This window comes from Grampus griseus, assembly GCF_964374135.1.
Source record: "Grampus griseus genome assembly, chromosome: 3".
In the NCBI taxonomy this organism is placed as follows: Eukaryota; Metazoa; Chordata; class Mammalia; order Artiodactyla; family Delphinidae; genus Grampus; species Grampus griseus.
In genome coordinates, this window is record NC_139019.1 from 27843292 (window position 1) to 27868928 (window position 25637).

At 42.6% G+C, this 25637-nt stretch overlaps 1 protein-coding gene across 3 annotated transcripts in view; it reads right to left on the bottom strand.

Annotated features, from left to right (window-relative positions):
• Positions 1 to 21580, bottom strand: part of ADAMTS12 (ADAM metallopeptidase with thrombospondin type 1 motif 12) — a 382005-nt gene extending 360425 nt beyond the window's left edge. For all 3 annotated transcript variants that reach the window (XM_082652277.1, XM_082652278.1, XM_082652276.1), the window contains exons 1-2: positions 21272 to 21580; positions 2225 to 2586 (exon numbers count right to left, since the gene is read on the bottom strand). In XM_082652277.1, the coding sequence (XP_082508403.1) occupies positions 2225 to 2586; positions 21272 to 21398 (489 nt within the window). In that variant the 5' untranslated portion in view covers positions 21399 to 21580. The remainder of the gene's footprint in view (positions 1 to 2224; positions 2587 to 21271) is intronic.
• Positions 21581 to 25637: the final 4057 nt, after the last annotated feature.

Below are 25637 nucleotides of genomic sequence, written 5' to 3' on the forward strand. Positions count from 1 at the left end.
TAGTCGTAGAGGATCAGGTGACACTGATGCTTCCAGGGTTGTCTCATAGAAATGAAAGCAGAAATTGCAAAGGGAAAATGTGATATGAACCCAGAGGAAACCCAGAGGATTAGGACCATGGAGCCAGGAGATATCCCCTGGTTCAACCAAGCACTGTATGAGACCCTGGGAGAAGAAGAAAAGAATAGGGCATCTTTTTTTATTTTGTGTCATTTATGAAATGATAAATAGCTACATATGAAAATCTAGATTTACCAAAAAATGGCAAAGCAAGACTTTCCGCTTATCGTACAAAACGATTCATCCCCAGAGGTCCTTCAGAACATTGAACTTTCTTGGTACCTATAAACTGATGTACAATGTTTTACATTAATTTTCCCACAGTTTTCAAGCAAAGCCAAACTAGACAGGTACAGGATAAACAGACTCTTAAATTATGAAGAGCAGGGTTCTTATCAAACTGGCAGTAAGGATGGGAGGATTTGAGATGAGCGCTTCCTGTAGGAATGTGAACACCACTAGCGGGTTTGCCCAGCAAAACAACCCCAGTCAGACTTCCCTGGTGGCACAGTGGTTAAGAATCCACCTGCCAACGCAGGGGACACGGGTTTGAATCCTGGTGCAGGAAGATCCCACATGCCACGGAGCAACTAAGCCAATGCGCCACAACTACTGAGCCTGTGCTCTAGAGCCCACGAGCCACAACTACTGAGCCCACGTGCCACAACTACTGAAGCCCACATGCCTAGAACCCGTGCTCCACAACAAGAGAAGCCACCGCAATGAGAAGCCCACGCACCGCAACGAAGAGGAGTCCCTGCTCGTCACAACTAGAGAAAGCCCGTGTGCAGCAACAAAGACCCAACGCAGCCAGAAATAAACAAACAAACAAATAAATAAATAAATTTATATTAAAAAAAAAAGCCCACGTACAGGTGCCAAGGCCGATGCCCAAGTCTCTGCCACAACTGTCCCCAGGACTCCGGAGGCTTTCCACCCACAGTCAGTCCCTAAGTACCCCTGGTTAGTGCTGGTGCCTGCCCCCTACTCCAGCATGACGAAACCTCAACATAAGTCCTAGGCATTGTTCGCCAAGCAGCTACCAGTGGGGCTGTCACTGTCGTCGCTGCTAGAAGTAAGGGGGAACAAAGGGCCCACTTTTTTTTTTAAGGTTTAAATTTTGAAAAACAAGCTTGGTCACATTTTGAGAGGCAGCACAGAACAGTTGAAAGACTCGGGCTCAAATTAACAACAACACAGTAAAGATATTCAACATCTCCAAACTGCATCATCTGTTAAAACATAGCTAAACTGGTGGCGGGGTGGGGGGACATTGTAGAGAGGACAGTGTGTGTAAATCACATAATAAGCTACACGTTCCAGTGTCTGGCATGTTAGAAATATAAATAATAATAATAGCAGCCAATCTTCATTATCTACTATTTACTAAATACTCTTCTAAGATTTATATATATATGAATTCATTTAATGCTCACAGTACTCTATTACAGGGGTCAGCAAACTTTTTCTGCAAAGACCAGATGGCAAATATCTGGGGCCTCGTGGCCCCATACGGTCTCTATCCTGACCACCCAGCTCTGCTCTTGCAGCTCAAAAGCAGCCGTAGACAATATAAACACATGGGCATATCTGTGTTTCAATAAAGTTTTATTTATAGAAACAAGAAGTGGTCCAGATTTGGCCTGTGGGCTGTAGTTTGCCAACCCCTGCTCTGTGAGTTGGGTGCTATCATTATCTCCATTTTACAGAGGAGAAAACAGAGGCACAAAGGAATCAACTGACAGCCCAAGGGCCCACATGAAATCTGATTATAAACTACCCGCAGTCAACAATTAGATCATAGCAGCTGCTGCCATCACCATCCCATCTGTAAGCCTCGCACTCAGAAGGGGCTGGCCACCCAGTCAGTCACCAGCACGCTCAGAGCTGCCTCGGAGGTTGAAGACCCAACTCTGATCCCCTCCTCTCCTTGCCCTGATATTCCTGGTTGAAGTTCTTCCTGGACCCTCAATGTCCATATTCCCCCTACCACCCAGACTGATTTTAATTTTATGCATTTTCTCCCCAGCCTGTTTGGAAGCCCAGACCATGCACACCACAAGTGCTCAATTCCTATGCGTTAAATGCATCTACGAACCCACTGGCAGTGGGTGTGCAGACCACGACAGTCAGGGACTGAGGGCAGAGAAGTAAGGGGACTCACCAGTCCATGGCAGGCACTGAGGGCTGCAGTCCCAACCCTGGTGCCTTGCTGCAGAACTGTGCCCCTGAGATGGCAGGGGGGACCCGAGGAAGCCTCCATCTTCACATGGGAGAGGTTCCCATATCTCCTCTCCACGATGTAGCTTTTGGAAAGTAATCCCTGATTGACCGTCAAGTTAAAAAACAGGTCCTTCTCCTCATGGGAAATTCTGTAGTACACCCGGTCCTCTGGGCCATCCAAATCTCTCTTCTTCCTGCTGCTGGTGACAGGATGGTGCAAGCCATAAGATAGAAAATGTCCGCTTGCGTCGACTCGGACAGGAGCCACCACGTGGTATTCTGGCAGGGCCTTGACAAAATGCTCTGGAAAAAAAGGAGACGCAGAATAAGCCTAAGAGATCCCTGCTGAGTCTGTGGCAAGACAAATACACCTTGTTTGGAACTTAGATTTCACCCTGTTGATTGCAAAATCCCACTGTTGAAGTGTAGAGATCGTTTCCACCATACAAACACCATCAATATCAAATTCCCCGAACAACACAAATTTACCTGGGACTGTCTCATAGATGACAGGTGGCTCTCTGAGCTGACACCAAGACATAGCTCTGGATGTCAGATGTTTTACTGGAGACAAACTAAGACAAGAATTAACTCATGAGGAATATGGTTAGGAAAGGGGCAAGATCATTATGACAAACAGAAACATTTCAGGTCTAGAGTTCATTAATACAAATCACAGGGCTTCACATAAGGAGTGTAAATGCCTCTGGAATTTCCAGTTAAGTCATGTTGGAGGAAAACTGCAAAAGCACAGTGAACCCATCATGTACACTCTGACAAACCTTGCACGGTTACAGCACAAGTGTTCTGTAATGTAGCAATGAGTACTTAAAAGAACTTGGGTGTTTCTTTTTTATTTTTATAAAATATACAACATAAAATGGTAAGGGAACGTACTAGGATCAGAGGCATGGGGTCAAAATATGAAAATTGCCACTTTAGAAATGCAAGACACTCACACTTCTTCCTTCCTTCCACACACGAGAACACAGACACCTTTTGACTTCCTCAAATTGAAATCTCCACCACTGCCTCTTCATTCTCCTGTTTGAGAATAACAAGGAATCTAACTAGTAAGGAGTAAGCATCAGGCTCTGGATTACAGACTACTTAAAGCAAACCATTAACCACTTAAACGCAGATAAACGAATCTTTTGCTTCAGGCAAAAAAAAAAAAAAAGAGAGAGAGGGAGGGAAGGAAGGAAAGAAGAAAACAAAAGGGGAAGGAGAGGGAGAAGGAGAGAGAGAAAGAGGAAAAAAATTCTACTTTTTTCTACTTTTCTATTTCCACCTCCCAGCTGTACCTCTTGCACTTTGTAACTTGCATTACTTTGTTCAAGTTACCTCCCCAACTACAATGTCTTTCACACTCTCTATCAGAATCTTATGTTTAACATAATCTTATGCTTATTTTTTAAAGTCCCAACTCAAATTCTCCCTCTTCTTTCTCCTAATGTCCTTGCTTAAAGTTCTTTCTCCCTCCCCTGAACCCCCATGTCCTTACTTTCTGTAGCTCCCAGAACAGCCCAATTTTACAAAGCCTTTTGTTTATTATATTATTTATTCCCAAACCCTTTAGAGGCCAGAATCTTGCACATCACAGGTACCCAATTCATTTCTGTAGATGTAGCAGTGAACACATTTGTAGCTGGCTAAACAAAAGAACTGGACTTCATAGAGTACAATTACAAAAGAGTTCTTTTCCAGACAACTGCCTTCAAACACACTTGTCGTTCATCTGTGCCTTGGGTGAAATATAGGACAGACAACATCAAAAAACAACCCAGTTAAGAAAACGGGCAGAGGACCTGAACAGACATTTTTCCAGAGGAGTCATACAGATGGCCAACAGGCACATTAAAAGATGCTCAACATCACTAATCATTGGGGAAATGCAAATCAAAACCACAATGAGATATCACCTCACACCTGTCAGAATGGCCATCATCAAAAAGACAACAAATAACAACTATTGGCGAGAATGTGGAGAAAAGGCAACCCTGGTACACTGTTGGGGGAAATGTAAGTTGCTGCAGACCCTATGGGAAACAGTATGGCAGTTCCTCAAAAAACTAAAAATAGAACTACCATATGATCCAGCAATTCCACTTCTCTGTATTTCTCCAAAGAAAACAAAAGCACTAATTTGAAAACATATATGCACCCCAATGTTCATAGCAGCATTATTTACAACAGCCAAGATATGGAAGCAACATAAGTGTCTATCAATAGATGAATGGATAAGGAAGATGTGACGTATATATACAATGGAATATTACTCAGCCATAAAATATTACTAGGCATAAAAAAGAATGAAATCTCACATTTGTGACAACATGGATGAACCTAGAAGGTATAATACTAAGTGAAATAAGAGAAAGATAAATACCCTATGATCTCACTTATATATGGTATCTAAAAACCAAAACAAATGAACAAACATAACAAAACAGAACAGACTCATAGATACAAAGAATAAACAGGTGGTTGGCAAAGGGGAAGGGGTAGGGGGATGAGTGAAATAGATGAGGGAGATTAAGAGGTACAAACTTCCAGTTACCAAATGAGTTATGGGGATGAAATATACAGTGTGGGGAATATAGTCAATAATACTGTCATGGGGAAACCTTCAAGATGACAGAGGAGTAAGACATGGAAATCACCTTCCTCCCCACAAATACATCAGAAATACATCTACATGTGGAACAACTCCTACAGAACACCTACTGAACGCTGGCAGAAGACCTCAGACTTCCCAAAAGGCAAGAAACTCCCTATGTACCTGGGTAGGGCAAAAGAAAAAACAGACAAAAGAATTAGGAGAGGACCTGCACTTCTGGGAAGGAGCTGTGAAGGAGGAAAAGTTTCCAGACACTAGGAAGCCCCTTCGAGGGCGGAGACTGTGGGGGTGGCGGAGGGAGGAAGCTTCAGAGCCATGGAGGACAGCGCAACAATGGGGGTGCAGAGGGCAAAGTAGAGAGATTCCCGCACAGAGGATCGGTGCTGACCAGAAGTCACCAGCCTGAGAGGCTTGTCTGCTCACCCGCCGGCATGGGCGGGGGCTGGGAGCTGAGGCTTGGGCTTCGGAGGCCAGATCCCAGGGAGAGGACTGGGGTTGGCTGTGTGAACACAGCCTGAAGGGGCTAGTGCGCCACGGCTAGCTGGGAGGAAGTACGGGAAAAAGTCTGGAGCTGCCGAAGAGGCAACAGACCATTGTTTTAGGGTGCGCAAGGAGAGGGGATTCAGAGCACCACCTAAACAAGCTCCAGAGACTGGCGCGATCTGTGGCTATCAGCGCAGACCCCAGAGATGGGCATGAAACGCTAAGGCTGCTGCTGAAGCCACCAAGAAGCCTGTGTGCAAGCATAGGTCACTGTCCGCACCTCCCCTCCTGGGAGCCTGTGCAGCCCACCACTGCCAGGGTCCCATGATGCAGGGACAACCTCCCAGGGAGAACACATGGCACGCCTCAGGCTGTTGCAATGTCATGCTGGTCTCTGCTGCCACAGGCTCACCCCACATCCGTACTCCTCCCTCCCCCGGGCCTGAGTGAGCCAGAGCCCCCTAATCAGCTGTTTCGTTAACCCCATCCTGTCTGGTCGAAGAACAGACACCCTCAGGTAATCTCCACAGTCAACTTGATGCATGCGGCATCTGTGGAATACCTGAATAGACAATGAAACATCCCAAAATTGAGGAGGTGGACTTTGGGAGCAACTGCAGACTTGGCGTTTGCTTTCTGCATCAAATTTGTTTCTGGATTTATGTTTCACTTAGTTTAGTATTTAGAGCTTATTATCATAGGTAGGTTTGTTTATTGATTAGGTTGCTCTCTTCCTTTTTTCTTTTTTAGTATAGATATATAATTTTTCCCCTTTTTCTCTTTTTCTGACTGTGTAAGTTTCTTGGTGTGATTTTGTCTGTATAGCTTTGCTTTTACCATTTGTCCTAGGGTTCTGTCTGTCCTTTTTTTTTTTTTTTTAATATAGTTTCTATCGCTTATTATCTTTGGTGGATTTCTTTTTTGGTTTGGTTGTTCTGTTCGTTCTTTACTTTTTTTTGTTTATTACTTTAAAAATATTTTTTTTAATTTTTAATAATTTAAAAAAATTTTATTGTAATAACTTTATTTTATTTTTCTTTCTTTCTTTCTTTCTTTTCTTCTCCCTTTTTTTCTGAGCCGTGTGGCTGACAAAGTGTTGGTGTTCCAGCCGAGTGTCAAGCCTGTGCCTCTGATGTGGGAGAGCTGAGTTCCAGACATTGGTCAACCAGAGACCTCCCGGATCCATGTAACATCAAACAGAAAAAGCTCTCCCAGACACGTCTATCTCAATGCTAAGGCCCACCTCCACTCAACAACCAGCAAGCTACAGTGCTGGACACCCTAGCTAGACATGCCAAACAACTAGCAAGACAGGAACACAACACCACCCATTAGCAGAAAGGCTGCCTAAAATCATAATAAGGTCACAGACACCCCAAAACACCACCGAATGTGGTCCTGCAAGAAAGACAAGATCCAGCCTCATCCACCAGAGCACAGGCACCAGTCCCCTCCAACAGGAAGCCTACGCAACCCACTGAACCAACCTTACCCCCTGTGGCAGACACCAAAAACAACGGGAACTATGAACCTGCAGCCTGCGAAAAGGAGACCCCAAACACAGTAAGTTAAGCAAAATGAGAAAACAAAGAAACACACAGCAGATGAAGGAACAAGGTAAAAAGCCACCAGACCAAACAAATGAAGAGGAAATAGGTAGTCTACCTGAAAAGGAATTCAGAGTAATGGTAGTAAAGATGATCCAAAATCTGGGAAACAGAATGGAGAAAACACAAGAAACATTTAACAAGGACCTAGAAAACTAAAGAGCAAATAAACAATGATGAACAACACAACAAATGAAATAAAAAATTCTCTAGAAGGAATCAATAGCAGAATAACTGAGGCAGAAGAATGGATAAGTGACCTGGAAGATAAAAGAGTGGAAATAACTACCACAGAGCAGATTAAAGAAAAAAGAATGAAAAGAATTGAGGACAGTCTCAGAGACCTCTGGGACAACATTAAACACAACAATATTCGAATTATAGGGGTCCCAGAAGACGAAGAGAAAAAGATAGGGACTGAGAAAATATCTGAAGAGATTGTAGTTGAAAACTTCCTTAATATGGAAAAGGAAATATGCAACCAAGTCCAGGAAGTGCAGAGAGTCCCATACAGGATAAATCCAAGGAGAAGCATGCCAGGACACATATTAATTAAACTATCAAAAATTAAATACAAAGAAAATATATTAAAAGCAGCAAGGGAAAAACAACAAATACCATACAACAGAATCCCCATAAGGTTAACAGCTTATCTTTCACCAGAAACTCTGCAAGCCAGAAGGGAGTGACAGGACGTATTTAAAGTGGTGAAAGGGAAAAACTACAACCAAGATTACTCTACCCAGCAAGGATCTCATTCAGATTTGACAGAGAAATTAAAACCTTTACAGACAAGCAAAAGTGAGAATTCAGAACCACCAAACCAGCTTAACAACAAAAGCTAAAGGAACCTCTCTAGCAGGAAACACAAGAGAAGGAAAAGACCTACAATAACAAATCCAAAACAATTAAGAAAATGGTAATAGGAACATACATATTGATAACTACCTTAAATGTAAATGGATTAAATGCTCCAACCAAAAGACATAGACTGGCTGAATGGATACAAAAACAAGACCCATATATATGCTGCCTGCAAGGGACCCACTTCAGACTTAGGGACACATACAGACTGAAAGTGAGGGGATTGAAAAAAGTTATGCCATGCAAATGCAAATCAAAAGAAAGCTGGACTAGCAAGTCTCCTATCAGACAAAATAGACTTTAAAAGAAAGACTATTGCAAGAGACAAAGAAGGACACTACATAATGATCACGGGATCAATCCAAGAAGAAGATATGACAATTGGAAATATTTATGCACCCACAAAAGGAGCACCTCAACACATAAGGCAAATGCTAAGAGCCATAAAAAGGGAAATAGACAGTAACACAAGAATAGTTGGGGACTCTAACACCCCACTTTCAGCAATGGACAGATCATCCAAAATGAAAATAAATAAGGAAACACAACCTTTAAATGATACATGAAACAAGATGGACTTAATTGATATGTATAGAACATTCCATCCAAAAACAATAGAACACACTTTCTTGTCAAGTGCTTATGCAGCATTTTCCAGGATAGATCATACCTTGGGTCACAAATCAAGCCTTGGTAAATTTTAAAAAATTGAAATCATCTCAAGTATCTTTTCCGACCACAACGCTATAAGACTAGATATCAATTACAGGAAAAAAATCTATAAAAAATACAAACACACGGAGGCTAAACAATATGCTACTTAATAACCAAGAAATCACTGAAGAAATCAAAGAGGAAATCAAAAAATACCTAGAAATGAATGACAATGAAAACATGACGACACAAAACCTATGTGATGCAGCAAAAGCAGTTCTAAGAGGGAAGTTGATAGCAATACAATCCTACCTCAAGAAACAAGAAACAGTTCAAATAAACAACTTAACCTTACACCTAAAGCAATTAGAGAAAAAAGAACAAAATCCCCCCAAAGTTAGCAGAAGGAAAGAAGTCATAAAGAGCAGATCAGAAATAAATGAAAAAGAAATGAAGGAAACAATAGCAAAGATCAATAAAACTAAAAGCTGGTTCTTTGAGAAGATAAAGAAAATTGATAAACGATTAGCCAGACTCATCAAGAAAAAAACAGAGAAGACTCAAATCAATAGAAGTAGAAATGAAAAAGGAGAAGTAACAATGGACACTGAAGAAATAAAAAGGATCATGAGAGATTACTACTAGCAACTATATGCCAATAAAATGGACAACCTGGAAGAAATGGACAAATTCTTAGAAAAGTACAACCTTCCAAGACTGAACAAGGAACAAATAGCAAATATAAACAGACCAACCACAAAAACACTGAAATTGAGACTGTGATTAAAATCTTCCAACAAACAAAAGCCCAGGACAGATAGCTTCACAGGCAAATTCTATCAAACATTTAGAGAAGAGTTAACACCAATCCTTCTCAAACTCTTCCAAATTACAGCAGAGGGAGGAACACTCCCAATCTCATTCTATGAGACCACCATCACCCTGATACCCAAACCAGCCAAAGATGTCACAAAAAAGAAAACTACAGGCCAATATCACTGATGAACATAGATGCAAAATCCTCAACAAAATACTAACAAACAGAATTCAACAGCACATTAAAAGGATCATACACCATGATCAAGTTGGATTTATCCCAGGAAGGCAAGGATGCTTCAGTATACAGAAATCAATCAACATGATACATCATATTAACAAATTGAAGGATAAAAACCATATGATCTTCTCAATAGATGCAGAAAAACCTTTTGATCAAATTCAACACCCATTTATGCTAAAAACCCTCTAGAAAGTAGGCATAGAGGGAACTTACCTCAACATAATAAAGGCCATATATGACAAACCCACGGCCAACATCATTCTCAATGGTGAAAAAATGAAACCATTTCCTCTAAGATCAGGAACAAGACAAGGTTGCCCACTCTCACCACTATTATTCAACATAGTTTTGGAGGTTTTAGCCATAGCAATCAGAGAAGAAAAAGAAAGGAAAGGAATCCAAATCAGAAAAGAAGAAGTAAAGCTGTCACTGTTTGCAGATGACATGATACTACACATAAAGAATCCTAAAGATGCTACCAGAAAACTACTAGATCTAATCAATGAATTTGGCAAAGTAGCAGGATACAAAACTAATGCACAGAAATCTCTTTCATTCGGATTTCAAAAATCCGAAACAAAATATTAACAAGCTGAATTTAACAATACATTAAAAGGATCATACACCATGATCAAAGGGGATTTATTCCAGCAATGCAAGGATGGTCAACATCTTCAAATCCATCAACATGATACAGCACACTAACAAAATAAAAGACAAAAATCACATGCTTGTATTAATAGATGCAGAAAAAACATCTGACAAGATTCAACATCTGTTTATGATAAAAACTCTCAACAGAGTGGGTGTAGACTAAACATACCTCAGTATAACCTAGGCCATATATGACATACTCAATGGTAAAAAGCTGAAAGTTTTTCTTCTAAGATCAGGAACAAGAAAAGAATGCTCACTCATAGGACTTTCATTTGACATATTTTGGAGTTCCTAGCTAGAACAATTAGGCAGAAAAAATAAGTAAAATTTATCCAAATTTTTTTGGAAAACAAAAAATTAAAAATAGAAATACCATATGATCCAGCATTTCTGGTTATTTATCTGAAAAAAACAAAAACTCTAATCAAAAAGATATACACACCTTATGTTCATTGTGGCATTATTTACAATAGCCAAGATATGAAAAAAAAACAACTGTGTCAATCAGTAGATAAATGAATATGAAAGATATGGCATATATATATACACATACACACACACACACACACACACACACACACACACACACACAGAAGAATACTACTCAGCATTAAAAAAGAATATAATCTTGCCATTTGAGACACTAATGGACCTTGAGGATATTATGCTCAGTGAAATAAGCCAGACAGGTAAAGGCAAATACTGTATGATTTCACTTATATGTGGAATCTAAAAGACACAACAACTGAAAAAATAGACATAAAACTGAATTCATAGATCTACCAAACAGATCAGTGGTTGCCAGATGGGAGGAGACTTGTGGGGTTGGGCAAAATGTGTGAAGGGGATCTAGAGCTATAAACTTCTCATTATAAAATAAGTATGTCATAGGGATGTAATGTACACTATGGTTACTATAGTCAATAATACTCTATTGCAAATTTAAATGTTGTTCTCATTATAAGAAAAACAATCTTTAACATTTTATGGTGACAAATGTTAACTAAACATTGTGGTGATAATTTTCACTGTATACAAATATATTTTTAATTTTTTTTTTTTTTTTTTTTGCGGTACGCGGGCCTCTCACTGTTGTGGCCTCTCCCGTTGCGGAGCACAGGCTCCGGATGCACAGGCTCAGCGGCCATGGCTCACGGGCCCAGCTGCACCGTGGCATGTGTGATCTTCCCGGACCAGGGCATGAACCCGTGTCCCCTGCATCGGCAGGCAGACTCTCAACCACTGCGCCACCAGGGAAGCCCTGTATACAAATATTGAATCATTATGTTGTACATCTGAGTGGAATGTCATATATCAATTATACCTCAATTAAAAAAATTTGCATAAAGTGGCACCATACTCTATCTAGTGTCTTGGTGAGGTGATAAAAGAGAAACAGACATGTGAAGTGTGTAATCACTAAGTTTAAAAGTCCTATCTTTTAAGGAAGCCTATTTGCTCTAAAATGCTGGGGGTGAGGCTTCCCTGGTGGCGCAGCGGTTAAGAATCCGTCTGCCAATGCAGGGGACGGGGTTCAAGCCCTGGTCCGGGAAGATCCCACATGCCACAGAGCAACTAAGCCCATGCACCACAACTACTGAGCCTGCGCTCTAGAGCCCACGAACCACAACTACTGAGCCCATGTGCCACAACTACTGAAGCCCATGTGCCTAGAGCCCGTGCTCCGCAACAAGAGAAGCCACCGCAATGAGAAGCCCGCGCACCGCAACAAAGAGCAGCCCCTCCTCGCCACAACTAGAGAAAGCCCACGCACAGCAACGAAGACCCAACATAGCCAAAAATAAATAAGTTTTAAAAAATAAATAAATAAAATAAAATACTGGGGGCGGAGGTGGGAGTGAGGGGGGATTATAGATGAAACAAAAGTAGCCATAATTTGTAGTTATTGAAGTGCTAGGTAATGGGAGTTTATTATATTATTTTCTTTAGTGTACATTTGAAAATTTCTGTGATGAAAAGTTAAAAATAAAGGCTTGTTTTGTTAACATAAAAAAAAATGTGGGGGAAAACCGCATGCCTAGGAATCAATGAAGCAAAATATTTGTGATCACGTCTTACTTCTGGTTGACGTTGGGCCTGGAATCAGAGGACAGGCCAAGTTCCCGCTCTGCCACTCACCAGCAGTGGGACCTTGGGTTCATCACCTAACTTCTTAGCTTCTTCAAGTATAAAATAGAGATAATATCAGTTCTGTCTACCTTACATGGCTGTTGGGAGGAGCTAATGAAACAATGACAATGAGAGGGCTTTGCAAACTATGGTGCCAAATAAATGTACACGTTGAAAGGAAGAGAATTCCAAGTCTATAAGGCCTCTGAAGGCAAGTTCTAGGTGTGATTCACCTCTGTATCCTCCACCAGGTCTAGCTGCATCATTCATACAGTAGATGTAAAGATGACCATTTGTTGTTCCTATGGCTGCCTTGCATCTGAACGTCTTTACCACATTTAGGGAGGTCCTCATCATGGGTCTTGGGAACAGAGCCCACCTCCCAGGAGAGAAGATGCAAGTGCAGGAAGCATGTCCCTCACCAGTCTAGCAGCTCTGGAGCAACCCGTACACTCACGCTTCATTCATCAGAAGCACTGCCTTGACTTTGAATCCAGAAGCAGTGATACTAAGAAGCAGGGATTATGGTAGCGGCCCCAAGATGAAGGAGGAGCTGGGGCTCGCAAGCAGCACCCAGCGTCTAGCCCCAGTGGATGAGCATCACAAGCTGAAGTGTGTAGGACACGGCAGAGGCAGTGGCCGCAGAGGTAGCCATATTCTGACCTTTGTTCCTCCTGCAAAGCATCCACACTTGGCTCTCAGCTCTCCTGGCATTTCCTTGAGCAATCCAAGATCCCTTTAATAAATTCTTCTTCTGGGCTCCCCTGGTGGCACAGTGGTTAAGAATCCGCCTGCCAATGCAGGGGACACGGGTTCAAGCCCTGGTCTGGGAAGATCCCACATGCCGTGGAGCAACTAAGTCCATGCGCCACAACTACTGAGCCTGCGCTCTAGAGCCCGTGAGCCACAACTACTGAGCCTGCGAGCCACAACTACTGAGGCCTGCACGCCTAGAGCCTGTGCTCCGCAACAAGAGAAGCCACCGCAATGAGAAGCCCGCACACTGCAACAAAGAGTAACCCCTGCTCGTCACAACTAGAGAAAGCCCATGTGCGGTAATGAAGACCCAACACAGCCAAAAATAAATTAATTAATTAAATAAATTTAAAAAAAAATAAATTCTTTTGCTAAAATCTAAAATAGTAATAATAATATTGTCATATCTTTGTATGGTGACAGGTGGTAACTAGACTTACCAGTGATCATTTTGAAATGTATAGAAATATTAAATCACTATGTTGTGTACCTGGAACTAACAGAATGTTGTAGGTCAATTATACTTCAATAAAAGAAAGAAAGAGGGAAATATGAGACAGAGCACAGTTTTCACTCTTAGGTACTAACCAATAGTCTCAATTTTTAAGAGACTATTAAAAGTCCAGACCCTTGTTTCTGACTGCAGCAACTAAGAGCAACAGAGCACAAAGCAACATGAACAAACCTTAAAAACAATGCTCAGTGAAAAATAAGAAGCAAAACAAGTTAATACAGAGCCATTTACATTCATGGAAAATACATGCAAAAACAATAACACAGAGTTTGCCAGTACATACTCGAACAAAAAAATACATATGGAACCCATTAAAATGGTTTTCTATGCAGAGGAATGGGAGTGGAGAATGAGGACCAAAATGCGTAAATAAACAAAACAAGAAAGGTGTTTTACACAAATTAATAGTGCTAATGTACCAACACTAGGAGTCAAATTGACTCAGGCCTCTGTACTGCCAGCTCCTCAAGGAATATCTGGACCTCGTTAGTATTAGAGCTTCACTGCCCTTCAGAGTTCAGACCTCAGCGGGGAATGGGCAGGTTGGCTGAGGTTGGATGTAGTCAGCTTCTCTAGTATTTCCCTCATGTTTCTCTTTTCTTCTATGATTCACAGTGATGTCTCTGGCTCTTCCAGGGTTGGAGCAGTGGAGAGCAGTAAGGGACAGAAAAAGTCTTATTCAACTGAATACAGCCATTATCCTACAATGGTACCCCCTGTACGTGGTCCTGTCCTGATGCTGGCTCCTCTCAAGAGAAGCTCTTATGTCCCTTATAACAGGGGTCCCCAACCCCCGGGCCATGGACCTGTGCTGGTCCGCAGCCTGTTAGGATCCGGGCCGCACAGCAGGAGGTGAGCAGGGGGGCCAGCGAGCAAAGCTTCATTTGCCTCTCCCCATCATCCCCCATTGCTTGCATTACCTCCTGAACCATTCCCTCCATCACTCGCATTACAGCCTGAACAAACACCCCCCAACCCGTCCATGGAAAAACTGTCTTCCACGAAACCGGTCCCTGGTGCCAAAAAGGTTGGAGACCGCTGCCTTATAGGACCTGTCTCTGAAGATACATCTCAAAGAATTAAACATGATTTAAATATAAAAAGAAAGACTAACTTGCCTAAACCCCAGCACCTATTGCCCAAAGAATAAAAGAGCAAATACATATACAGCTTTTGACCCAGTTGCTTTTGATCTAATGTGCTTTTAAGAGAGCCAGCATAAGCTGGTTGTATAATCATATAATAATTATAGTAACCATTTAATGAACACTTGCTACAATACTCCTCATTTAATACACACCACGACTCTGACACAGATTCAGTTACTATCCCCATTTCATAGAAAAAGAAACAGAATGTAAGAGAGGTCACAAAGCCAACATGCAATGTTACTTGGATTAAAATCTTGTGCTTCCTATTTCAAAATCATGTTCTTGGCCACTGCATTTTGTGTACATAAGCAGTTGTACTTGGCAGCGGGGATAGCAGAGGAGAGGTAATAGCACTGCCCCTGGGGATGATGATCTGACAGTAAAAGAACTGCATGACTTCTTTAAGAGGCCTCAAGTCACTCAGCAATAAATGGAGAAAATAACTGCCTCTTTATCAGGTGAAGTAATGGGAGGCAAGACCAGTTTCACCTCTTGATTTTGCTGCAAAGGAAGCGGCTAAGCCACATCTGGCAATAGGTGTGGATGGAAACAGGAGGCCACTTACAGAGTGTAGCTTCCGGGGGTGGCCCAGCTGCACCTGCCTCGTCTCCACAATGGGCATAACAATAATAGTATTCCCTCCTAGGGTGGTTGTGAGAATTCAATGTAGTAATATATGTAATAGATTTGGAACGGTGCTTGACAGATAACACTCACTATCTAAACACTAGCTACTTACTCTTGATATTAAAGATAGAAAATTGGGGGAGTTCCCTGGCGGTCCAGGGGTTAGGACTCTGCACTCTCACTGTCGAGGGTTCAGTCCCTGGTCGGGGAACTAAGATTCCTGCAAGCTGTGAGGTGCAGCCAAAAATACATATAAATAAAGATAGAAACTTGGCTACTAGGGATCTCTGTGGCCTTAAGTACATGTAAGCTCCAGGCGATGGGGAGAGGTTGCACTCATCTTGGCTTTCTCTCAGTAGGTGTTTAGTTTGGAAGATGAGCTAGCCATCGTCCTGGCCAACAGAAAGCAGAGTTCAGAGGGGATATGACAGGGATGGAGAAATAAGATATCAGGAAATAATAATAACTCCTAATTTTTCCCATTTCTATGGTCAAAGATGGCATTTAGAGTACACCAATTTGGTCTTGGTTATCCTCACAATTATCTGGAATATGATTAACAAGTGTCCCTTGTCTTAGCCTTCATCGCCACCTCTGTAAAAAGACAATAAAGAGGAGTGAGGATTCCTGCTGTGGCAATCTGACCCCAGAGCCCAACCTCCTAACCTTTGCTCTCACTGCTTCTCAAGGGGCAACCACTGAGAGCCAGACATCAAGGTAGGGTGACAACAGGGCTGGGGCCATGTGGCTCACAGGCTCAGTAGCTGTGGCTCATGGGCTCAGTAGTTGTGGCTTGCGGGCTCTAGAGCACAGTCTCAGTAGTTGTGGTGCACAGTTGCTCCGCGGCATGTGGGATCTTACCTGACCAGGGCTCGAACCCGTGTCCCCTGCATTGGCAGGCATATTCTTAACTACTGCACACCAGGGAAGCCCTGTGAAGGCTCTTCTTACATTAAGATCTGAAATGATTTCCTCCTTGCAGAAGTTATTTTTTGCAAATGGCATAAATACATGATTATGACATTGGTCTTGAAACGCACTGCAGCGCTCCCTCGGTTCCATCCAAGTCCGTGCAACCTGGAGCATGTCTCTAACATGGGATGAGGTGCCGGTCCTCTCAACTTCATGGAGTTGTCAGCAGCAAAAGAGGTCATGGAAGTGACCGGTGACTTGTAAACAGTACAGGGCAAAACGAACCTGAGGGGATATCGTCAGCTATAGAAGAGAGGCCACGTGTTGTGTGCAAGATTAATACTTCCTATTGTTCTGATACTTCATTGGGAGCCTTGTGGAGGTCATCACACAATTGTGTATGTCACCACTGAGCGATGTGGAAAGAATAGTGGGCAGAGATTGCCCAATCTACCTGTTTCTAGTCCCAGAAAGGATTGGATTTATTTCCATGGTCCTTCCTAGATCTAAAATCCAGACTCTGCCTGCCCCTTAGAACTAGAAGGAACCTTAATAGTCATGGAGGTTCTGAGTCAGCCTCCTACTGCAGGACCCTGTGTGACTCCCTTGATGCCACTGCTGGAACGGCAGTGGGTAGGTGCTCAGTAAATGCATGTTGACTGACGGACCAGCTGGGTCTCTCATTCCTCATCTGCAAAAATAAGGAGGATGACAGACATGACATCTGAAGTAATTTGAAAGTTTAAATGTTCAGAATTTGGGTGCAATTCAAAAATGTTGTCAGAGTGGAAATGGAAGTCTAGGGAGATTGCTTAATTACGAAGCAGCAAGCAGGTCATGTGGAGGCAAAGCTCTGGTCATCCTATTCCCTGGAAGTCTTAAGGATTTCCTTCTCAACGCAAATCAAAACTACAATGAGGTACAACCTCACGCTGGACAGAATGGCCATCATTAAAAAGTCTACAAATAACAAATCCTGGAGAGGGTGTGGAGAAAAAGGGAACCCTCCTACACTGTTGGTGGGAATGTAAATTGGTGCAGCCACTATGGAAAACAGTATGGAAGTTCCTCAAAAAACTAAAAATAGAGTTGCCGTATGATCCAGCAATGCCACTCCTGGGCAAATATCCAGATGAAACTCTAATTTGAAAAGATACATGCACCCCTATATTCATAGAAGCACTATTCACAATAGCCAAGACATGGAAACACCTAAATGTCCATCGACAGTTGAATGGATAAAGAAGATGTGTTACATATATACAATGGAATATTACTTAGCCATCAAAAAGAATGGAATAATGCCATTTGCAGCAATATGGATAGAGCTAGCGATTATCACACTAAATGAAGTAAGTCAGAAAGACAAAGACAAGTACCATATGATATCACTTATATGTGGAATCTAAAATATGACACAAATGAACTTATCTACAAAACAGAAACAGACTCACAGCCATAGAGCATAGACTTGTTGTCAAAGGGTTGGGGGAGGGATGGATTGGGAGTTTGGGATTAGCAGATGCAAACTATTATATAGAGAATGGATAAACAACAAGGTCCTACTGTATAGCACAGGGAACTGTATTCAATATCCTGCCATAAACCATAATGGAAAAGAATATGAAAAAGAATGTATACATATGTATAACTGAATCAACTTGCTGTATAGCAGAAATTAACACAACATTGTAAATCAACTATACTTCAATAAAATTAAATTAAAAAAAAAGAATTTCCTTCTCTAACTAGCTTGCCCTCATTCTTATTCTCATTCTCTCACTTCTCTCCCTCTCTCTCTCTTAGTTCTACATGGAAATCTGCTCAGAAATTTCTCTTTTGAACCAAATGGGGATTACTTGTAAATCCACTGGTGAGTTGATTGAGAACAAATATTTTGATGAAAAGACTTTTAAAAATCTGAATTTTTTTCTAGTTTAATTTTATTTATTTATTTGAAGTTATTACAAAATAATAGCTATATTTCCCTGTGCTGTACAATATACTCTTGTAGCTTATTTATCTTATACATAGTAATTTGTATCTCTTAACCCGCTACCTCTATCTTAAACCTACCCCTCTCTCCGCCACTGGTAACCACTAGTCCATTCTCTATATTTGTGAATCTATTTCTGTTTTGTTACATTCATTCGTTTTATTTTTTAGATCCCACATACAAGTGATATCATATAATATCTGTCTTTCTCTGACTTATTTCACTAAGCATAATACCCTCTAGGTCCATCCACATTGTTGCAAATGGCAGAATTTCATTCTTTTTTATGGCTGAGTAGTATTCCATTGTATATATATACCACATCTTTATCCATTCACCTATTGATGGACACTTAGATTGCTTCCATACCTTGGCTGTTGTAAATAGTGCTGCTATGAACACTGGTGTGCATGTATCTTTTTGAATTAGTGTTTTCATTTTCTTCCAATATTTTCCCAGCAGTGGAATTCCTGGATCACATGGTAGTTCTATTTTTAGCTTTTTGAGGACGCTCCATACTGTTTTCCATCGTAGCTGTACAAATTTACATTCCCACCAACAGTGCACAAAGGTTCCATTTTCTCCACATCCTCACCAACATTTATTACTTGTTGACTTTTTGATGATAGCCATTCTGAAAGGTGTGAGGTGATATCTCATCGTGGTTTTGATTTGCATTTCTCTGATGATTATTGATGTTGAGCATCTTTTCATGTGCCTGTTGCCCATCTCTATACCTTCTTTGGAAAAATGTATATTCAGGTCTTCTGCCCATTTTTTGATTGGGTTGTTTGGTTTTTTTGATATTGAGTTTTATACATATATATATGTGTGTATATATATACATATATTTTTTTATCTTAACCCCTTATTGGTTATATCATTTGCAAATATTTTCTCCCATTCAATCGGTTATCTTTTCATTTTGTTGATGGTTTCCTTTGCTGTGCAAAAGCTTTTAAGTTTAATCAGGTCCCATTTATTTACTTCTGCTTTTGTTTCTTTTGCCTTAGGAGACAGTTCCAAAAAAATATTTCTACGTCTTATGTCAAAGAGTGTTCTGCCTATGTTCTCTTCTAGGATTTCAATGGTTTCAGGTCTTACATTTTAGGTCTTTAATTAAAATCTGAAAATTTTTTTGGAAATTATTTTTTAAATCTATATATCTGTGCATCACTAATAAGCTCAGAGTACTGTACAACTATTTTTCGGTATCAACTCCTCTCAGCCCATAACCCTAAAGGTGACCGGGAAAGACAACCATCTCTCACTTTTTAGAGAGGAGAAAGCAAGTCCCAGTGGAGTCTGTCCCACACTAAGCTGAATTTGCTTACAAAGATGTGGAACAAGCAGAGCTGAAAACCAACCCAGGAGAATGCGTGTCTTTGAACCAAATCATCTCCAAATGCCCTGGGAAGTGCTTGCAGGCTTTGTTTGTGCTGCCAGCAAAAGAGAGACTTTTCACAAAAGGGCTGTTTTTCAAAGAACAACAAACGCTATTTTAAACTTGGGGGTGGGAGATCGTATCTGGACCGTTTACACAAGCAAGTGCTGGCTGACTGACATCTCACCCCAGGGTTTGCTCGTTCTGGCTTCCCAGGAAAGCAAAGGGACCTGCTTCTGATGGCTCTGGAAGTGAGCAACAAATGAGGTCTCCAGCAGTATTTGAGCTTTGCAACGTAGGCAGAAACCCTCAACAAGGTCAGGCAGGTGATGTTTGCCACCCAAGTGGTCTTGGGCATTAAATGGGGTCAGGAGGCTATGGAAGCTTCCCGAGACTTGAGCACTGTCAGCAGACAGAGGACTTAATGGATGCTAACCCCGTGCTGAGTGTGTGTGTGTGTGTGTGTGTGTGTGTGTGTGTGTGAGTGTGTTGTCCCTATTATTGTTCTAGGACAATGCTGCTTGCTTGTAAGAAGCCAACCTCTGGAGTGTGGCTACCTGGGTTTAAAACCTCACTCCACCATAGCTAAGCCCGTAAAGTCCCCAAGCTTCAGCTTCTATGGGTGTAAAGCAGGGATGGTAACAGTGGTCCCTGCACCCCAGGCAGCTGTTGTCAGTGGTCAAGAGGCTGACACACCAGAGTGCCTTAGCAGTCCTGGCACATGGGACACACTCCAGCCACGCAGGTCATTGCTGCTGCCATGACTGTTTCCCCTCAGAAGTCCAACGAACTCCTCACCAAACAGGAAAGTGTGTCTGACCCTTGCAAGTCCAATAAAAAAAACAGAGGCAACAATACCATCCTGCTCAGGGTGTTAGGTTTTAAAAATATATAATAATAACAACAACAACAATAATAATAATAACAAATTTTCCATCACAACTCCTCCAATGCTTTCTATAGCATTGTAGAGTTCCATGAAATTCTGAAAGAGAAGCAGCCAGCTGTGACCAGCAAGACAGGACAGGGAAAGGTGCACCCCTATGGTAGGAAATTTTCTCTAAAAGGTCTGTTATTTTTACAACACAGCCCTAAATCTTTCCAGGAAAACACAGCCAAGCTCACTCAGCAGGGGGGGTTGGAATCACATTTCCCCTTACCTCACCAGAAGTTTCAAACTAACTAAAAACATGGCAATGACTGCCAGTGGACAGTTGGAACTTTTTAAAAAAAAATCATTTTCCGTTTTCAGCATCTGAAAAGTAGGGATTGAAACAGTGCAGCATTCAGAAGAGACAAAAGAGACAGTTGGGGGTGGTTCCGAGCTACCTCTAGAGTCTTCACTGCAGCATCCTCAGTGTAAAAGAGATGTGGATCCTCGCCTTTCGGTAAAAAGTAAGGAATCTACACCTTCAGCACTGAAATGCAAGATGCTCCCAGCCCAGATTTCCTCGCAACTCAGCCAAACGTCTTTGCGGAGCTCAGCCGAGTGGGGGAAGGGAAAAGAGAGCAACCAACTTTGCTGGCGTCTTACCCCTGCGGTTTTCAAAGGAAATAAAGAAAAGCCACTAACCTTGCCTCCTGTCCGGGAAGAGCACAGGGCCCGGCTGAGGTTGTCTCCCATAGCAAAGGGCCCCCAAGTTTAGGAGCTGAGCCACCACGGAGAGCTTTGCTAGCCAGCTCCTCTGTGCACATGGCATGGTTCAGTTGTTGCGGAGAGAAAAGTCAACAAGTTTTAGCTCAAGAAATCAAGTCCTCGCCTATGGCCGAGCAAGAAGATGCAGGGGTGCATGGTCCAGGAGTGGGGAGGGGGAAGCTGCAAGGCTGCCCACGATCTCCCTTTGCTCTTTTAAGCAGAAAGGGGCTAGTTACCTTTCCGTCCCCTCCCTCCTCCCGAAAGTGGAGTGATTCAGCTGACAGCGTCTGCTTTCCGTGGGGTGCGGAATGGGTCAGAGCGGGAGGGCGCAGCCCACCCCCGATCCCCACCCCTCTGCCTTGGGCGCCAGGCCTCCTCGCAGACAGCTCCGCGCATCTTCCTCCGGGACTCCCACCCCCGCGCTCCGCCGGCCCCGCCCAGAGCCCGGCCAAGCCGGCCAAATAGGGGAGCCCCGGGAAGAGTCACCCTGGGCGGGACTCCGAGTGAGAGGCCCCCCCAGGCCAGCCCCTCATACAGGCGGAAAATGTTGAGCGCAGGGATGGGGCAGAGAGGACCCCACTCCCTGACCCTCCTCAGCTCAGTGCTGCCCCCTTTCCGGCCTTTCCCAGTTCCCGAACTTTTCCCACCATTGCTCTAGCAAGGCTCCTCAGACGGTCTCTGCGATTCTCTTCCAGGCCCGGCTAGGGCTTTCATTTGAAAAAGTAACATGCAATTTTTCTCTTTGCCAAGTCACACAAAGGGAAATGGTCTGTTCAAATGCTAGTTCAACCCTGGACAAGTCCCTTCATCTGTACCATGAGGCTATGCATAGGACCACAGGACCATGAGCCACTCTGAGTCTGCAGGTCTCTCTAGTGCTTTTCTAATTTCCTAAGCCTACCTCCACTCACCCAAAAGGAAACCCGGAGAGCAGAGGAAGTAAGTCAGCCCAAGAAGGTGTCATGGTATTTCTCCAGTTCACCTGCACAGGCTGTCCTCGGAAGGGGAAACCATTCAGGGGCTCAAGCTTTACCTCAACGAGCTAATGCTGCAAACTAGGGTGCTTGTCAGGCATCCTGAGAACTTCCTGGGATAATCCAGCCAAGGTTTTCACCTCTGGGCTGAAACGGGCCTCCTTATTCCATTCAGGAGGAATTTGGCCCCATATTGGTTCTCCATGGCTTCCAGCCATCCATCTGTGCTCAGTGAGAGGAGGGGGGCAGGGTACCAACTCATCCAACCTTGCCCACGGCCAGTGCGGCCAAGTCAAACAGTGATCCAAGTACAAGGTGGTCCTCACAAGCCTGGGGCGGGTAGTTTGAAGGACTTCAGACTGGATACATACACACCACGACATTTCAAGGGGTAGGTATAAGACTCCTGTTACTGCCATTACAAATTCCCAAAAGTTTGGTGACTCAAAACAACACAGATTTAGTATCTTCCAGTGCTGGTGGTCAGAAGTCTGAGACGGGTCTCCCTAGGCTAAATCAAGGCATTAGCCCAGCTGCATTCCTTTCCCGAGACCCTTTCCTTTCCTTCCGCCATTTTCAAAGCCAGTAAGGGCCAGTTGGGTCTCTTAAGTCGCATCATCCTGACACTATCCCTTTTTCTTCCCTTTTCCATTTATAAGGACCCTTGTGATTATGTTAGATCCACCCAGATTATCCAGCTTAATCTTTTTATCTTATAGTCAGCTGATTAGCAACCTTAATTCCATCTGCAACCTTATCCTCTTTGCCATACTTTACAGGTTATATTGTGCTGTCATAGGCCAGTCATAGAACTGCTCTGAGCCTCTTGTTCTGTGACATAAATATTAGGGAAGAAGAGCATAGCTTGAGTCCAAAGGGGATACAGAGAAGACAGGCATGCCTAGTGAAATGTCATGAAGACCCAACAGTAGGGCAGTTGCAAAGGCACTGAAGAACCACTTTGGGCTAGAACTCTTTGTTTCTTTCCGTCTTCTCCTCTTCCCCTCCTCCTTGCCCTTCTCCTCCTCCTCTTCTTCCTCCTTCTGTTTCTTCTTCTTTTTTCTTTTTTTTTTTTCGCTGTACGTGGGCCTCTCACTGTTGCGGCCTCTCCCTTTGCGGAGCACAGGCTCCGGACGCGCAGCCCCAGCGGCCATGGCTCACATGGCTCATGGGCCCAGCCGCTCTGCAGCATGTGGGATCCTCCCAGACCGGGGCACGAACCCGTGTCCCCTGCATCGGCAGGTGGACTCTCAACCACTGCGCCACCAGGGAAGCCCCATTTTTTTTTTAAATTGAAGTCTAGTTGATTTACAATGTTGTGTTTGTTTCAAGTGTACAGCAGAGTGATTCAGTTATACATATATATGTATTCTTTTTCAGGGTCTTTTCTCTGCTTTTTTTTTTTTTTCCAAGTACTGTGGAAGCGACTCACATAATTGCACCTACTGGTGCAACTACCAATTCACGTCTCCAATTTCAGCAAGTTTTCAACATGGCTCAGCACATATATGCATCCTGCTATCATTCCAAGACTGAGTTCCTCTTACTTTCTCCAGAATTCATAAAATTCCTCCAAAGCCTGGTGTTAACTCAGGGTAGAGGGAAGAATTAATCCTGCTCAACTTTTCCTCTGCTCAGTGGGAAAAGGAAACAAATCCTTTTGGTGACCAAGGTTGGTAGCAATAAAAAAGCCAACTGCCTTTCCTGATATGTCCTCTATAGAGAGCACAGCTGTGAAGCAGTGCATAGTCTCCAAAATATCCCATGGCTGATGCAAATATGCTACCATTGAAGAAAAACTACAAACACATGTAAAATCCAACTGTTAAATAAGAGGTAGGAACAGCAAACATTTACTACATGCTGACTATTTACTGGGCATTGCCCTGTGTCTGCATTACTTTATTTAATCTTCACAAAAACCTATTAATTAGGCAGGTAATATTATTATCTTTGGATTGCAGATGAGAAAACAGACACTGAAAGGTTAATAACTGCCTAGGATCACATCACCATGAAGCGGAAAGCTAGGGTGAAGCAGTGAAGGTCGGAGAAATGAAAAGACTTAGGCAAGACACCAGGTAGAATCAAATATAGAACTGTCTCACTTCCTTGTAATGTCTTCATCCACAGAGAGTGAAGGAACTAAGAATACCACCATACAGACATTATCATAGTGTCTCAGGTAGTGGTTTAGTTCTTATGGTAAAGTGTTTTCCATGTAAAAAAACAAATTGAGACAAAATATCTAAAATGCTTCACAAAGAGTTTCCTCTGTTACATAAGCAAATAAGGCATAAAAAATTCATACTTTCCTTAAAAACCTGTAGACGAACAAGGGATGGCTGAAATTCAAGGAAAATTAGCTCAAGGCATTTTTCAAAGCTGTCATTAACGCTGGAAAGACAAAAAACTGACATAAGCCAAGAAAACCAAGCCTGACTTGGCCCCAAGTATTACAAATGAATATGCCACAGAAAGGGAATTAACATCTGTTAGTCCTACCCAAATACCACAACCACCACCTCATAACGGCAATCATAGTATCATACTCTCTAGTTTACAAAGTTCTTTTCGTAAGCCAAGTCAGAGGATGGAAGGGAGAAGCGTCTTCCTCTGAGGTTTTCGAGCGTAGTTAGACCTTAACTGTGCTTGGAAGTCAAAAAACATTACCTTCAAAAATCATACATTTTAATATTGTTGTCACAAGTACTATTTTCTTTTAAACCTCTCTGCAGTCCTTGAAAGAAGATGGGGATGGTATTTGTAACCCTCAGGACTGTCAGTTCACTTTTATTCTTCCACCCATTTGTATTCAACGTATAATTGGATCAATAATAAGCACTGCCCACTCTGTACATTCCCAACACCCAGGGAATTTGTCTTCCTGGCTCAATTTGAAGACCCTAGAATCTATTCATTGCAGATTTTGTAAAGCTACCTGGCTTTGTACTAAGTGAATGCCATTGGACCATTCCTCAGACATTGTAATTAATCCATTTGATTAAAGAAACAATGTCATGCCAATGCCCCTTTGAAAGCCATGGCTGAGAAAGCCATGGATCCCTGATTATAAAAACATACTATTGGCTGAAAGAAAACAGTGCACCTCAGAAAGAAAAAGGTGTAGGACTTGGATCAAAATGTTGCAGTAAATGGAAAGTAACATCAGTTTGGGATCAACTTAAGCCTAATCAAAATGAAATGTAACAAGGGTTTACTAGGGTTGATGGAAGGAGATCCACATGGGTGGTCTCCCAGAGGGAGCCCAGGTGGGGTAAGGGGGGGATAGGGCTTGTGGAAAGGGGTCAGAGCCTCAGCCATGTAAA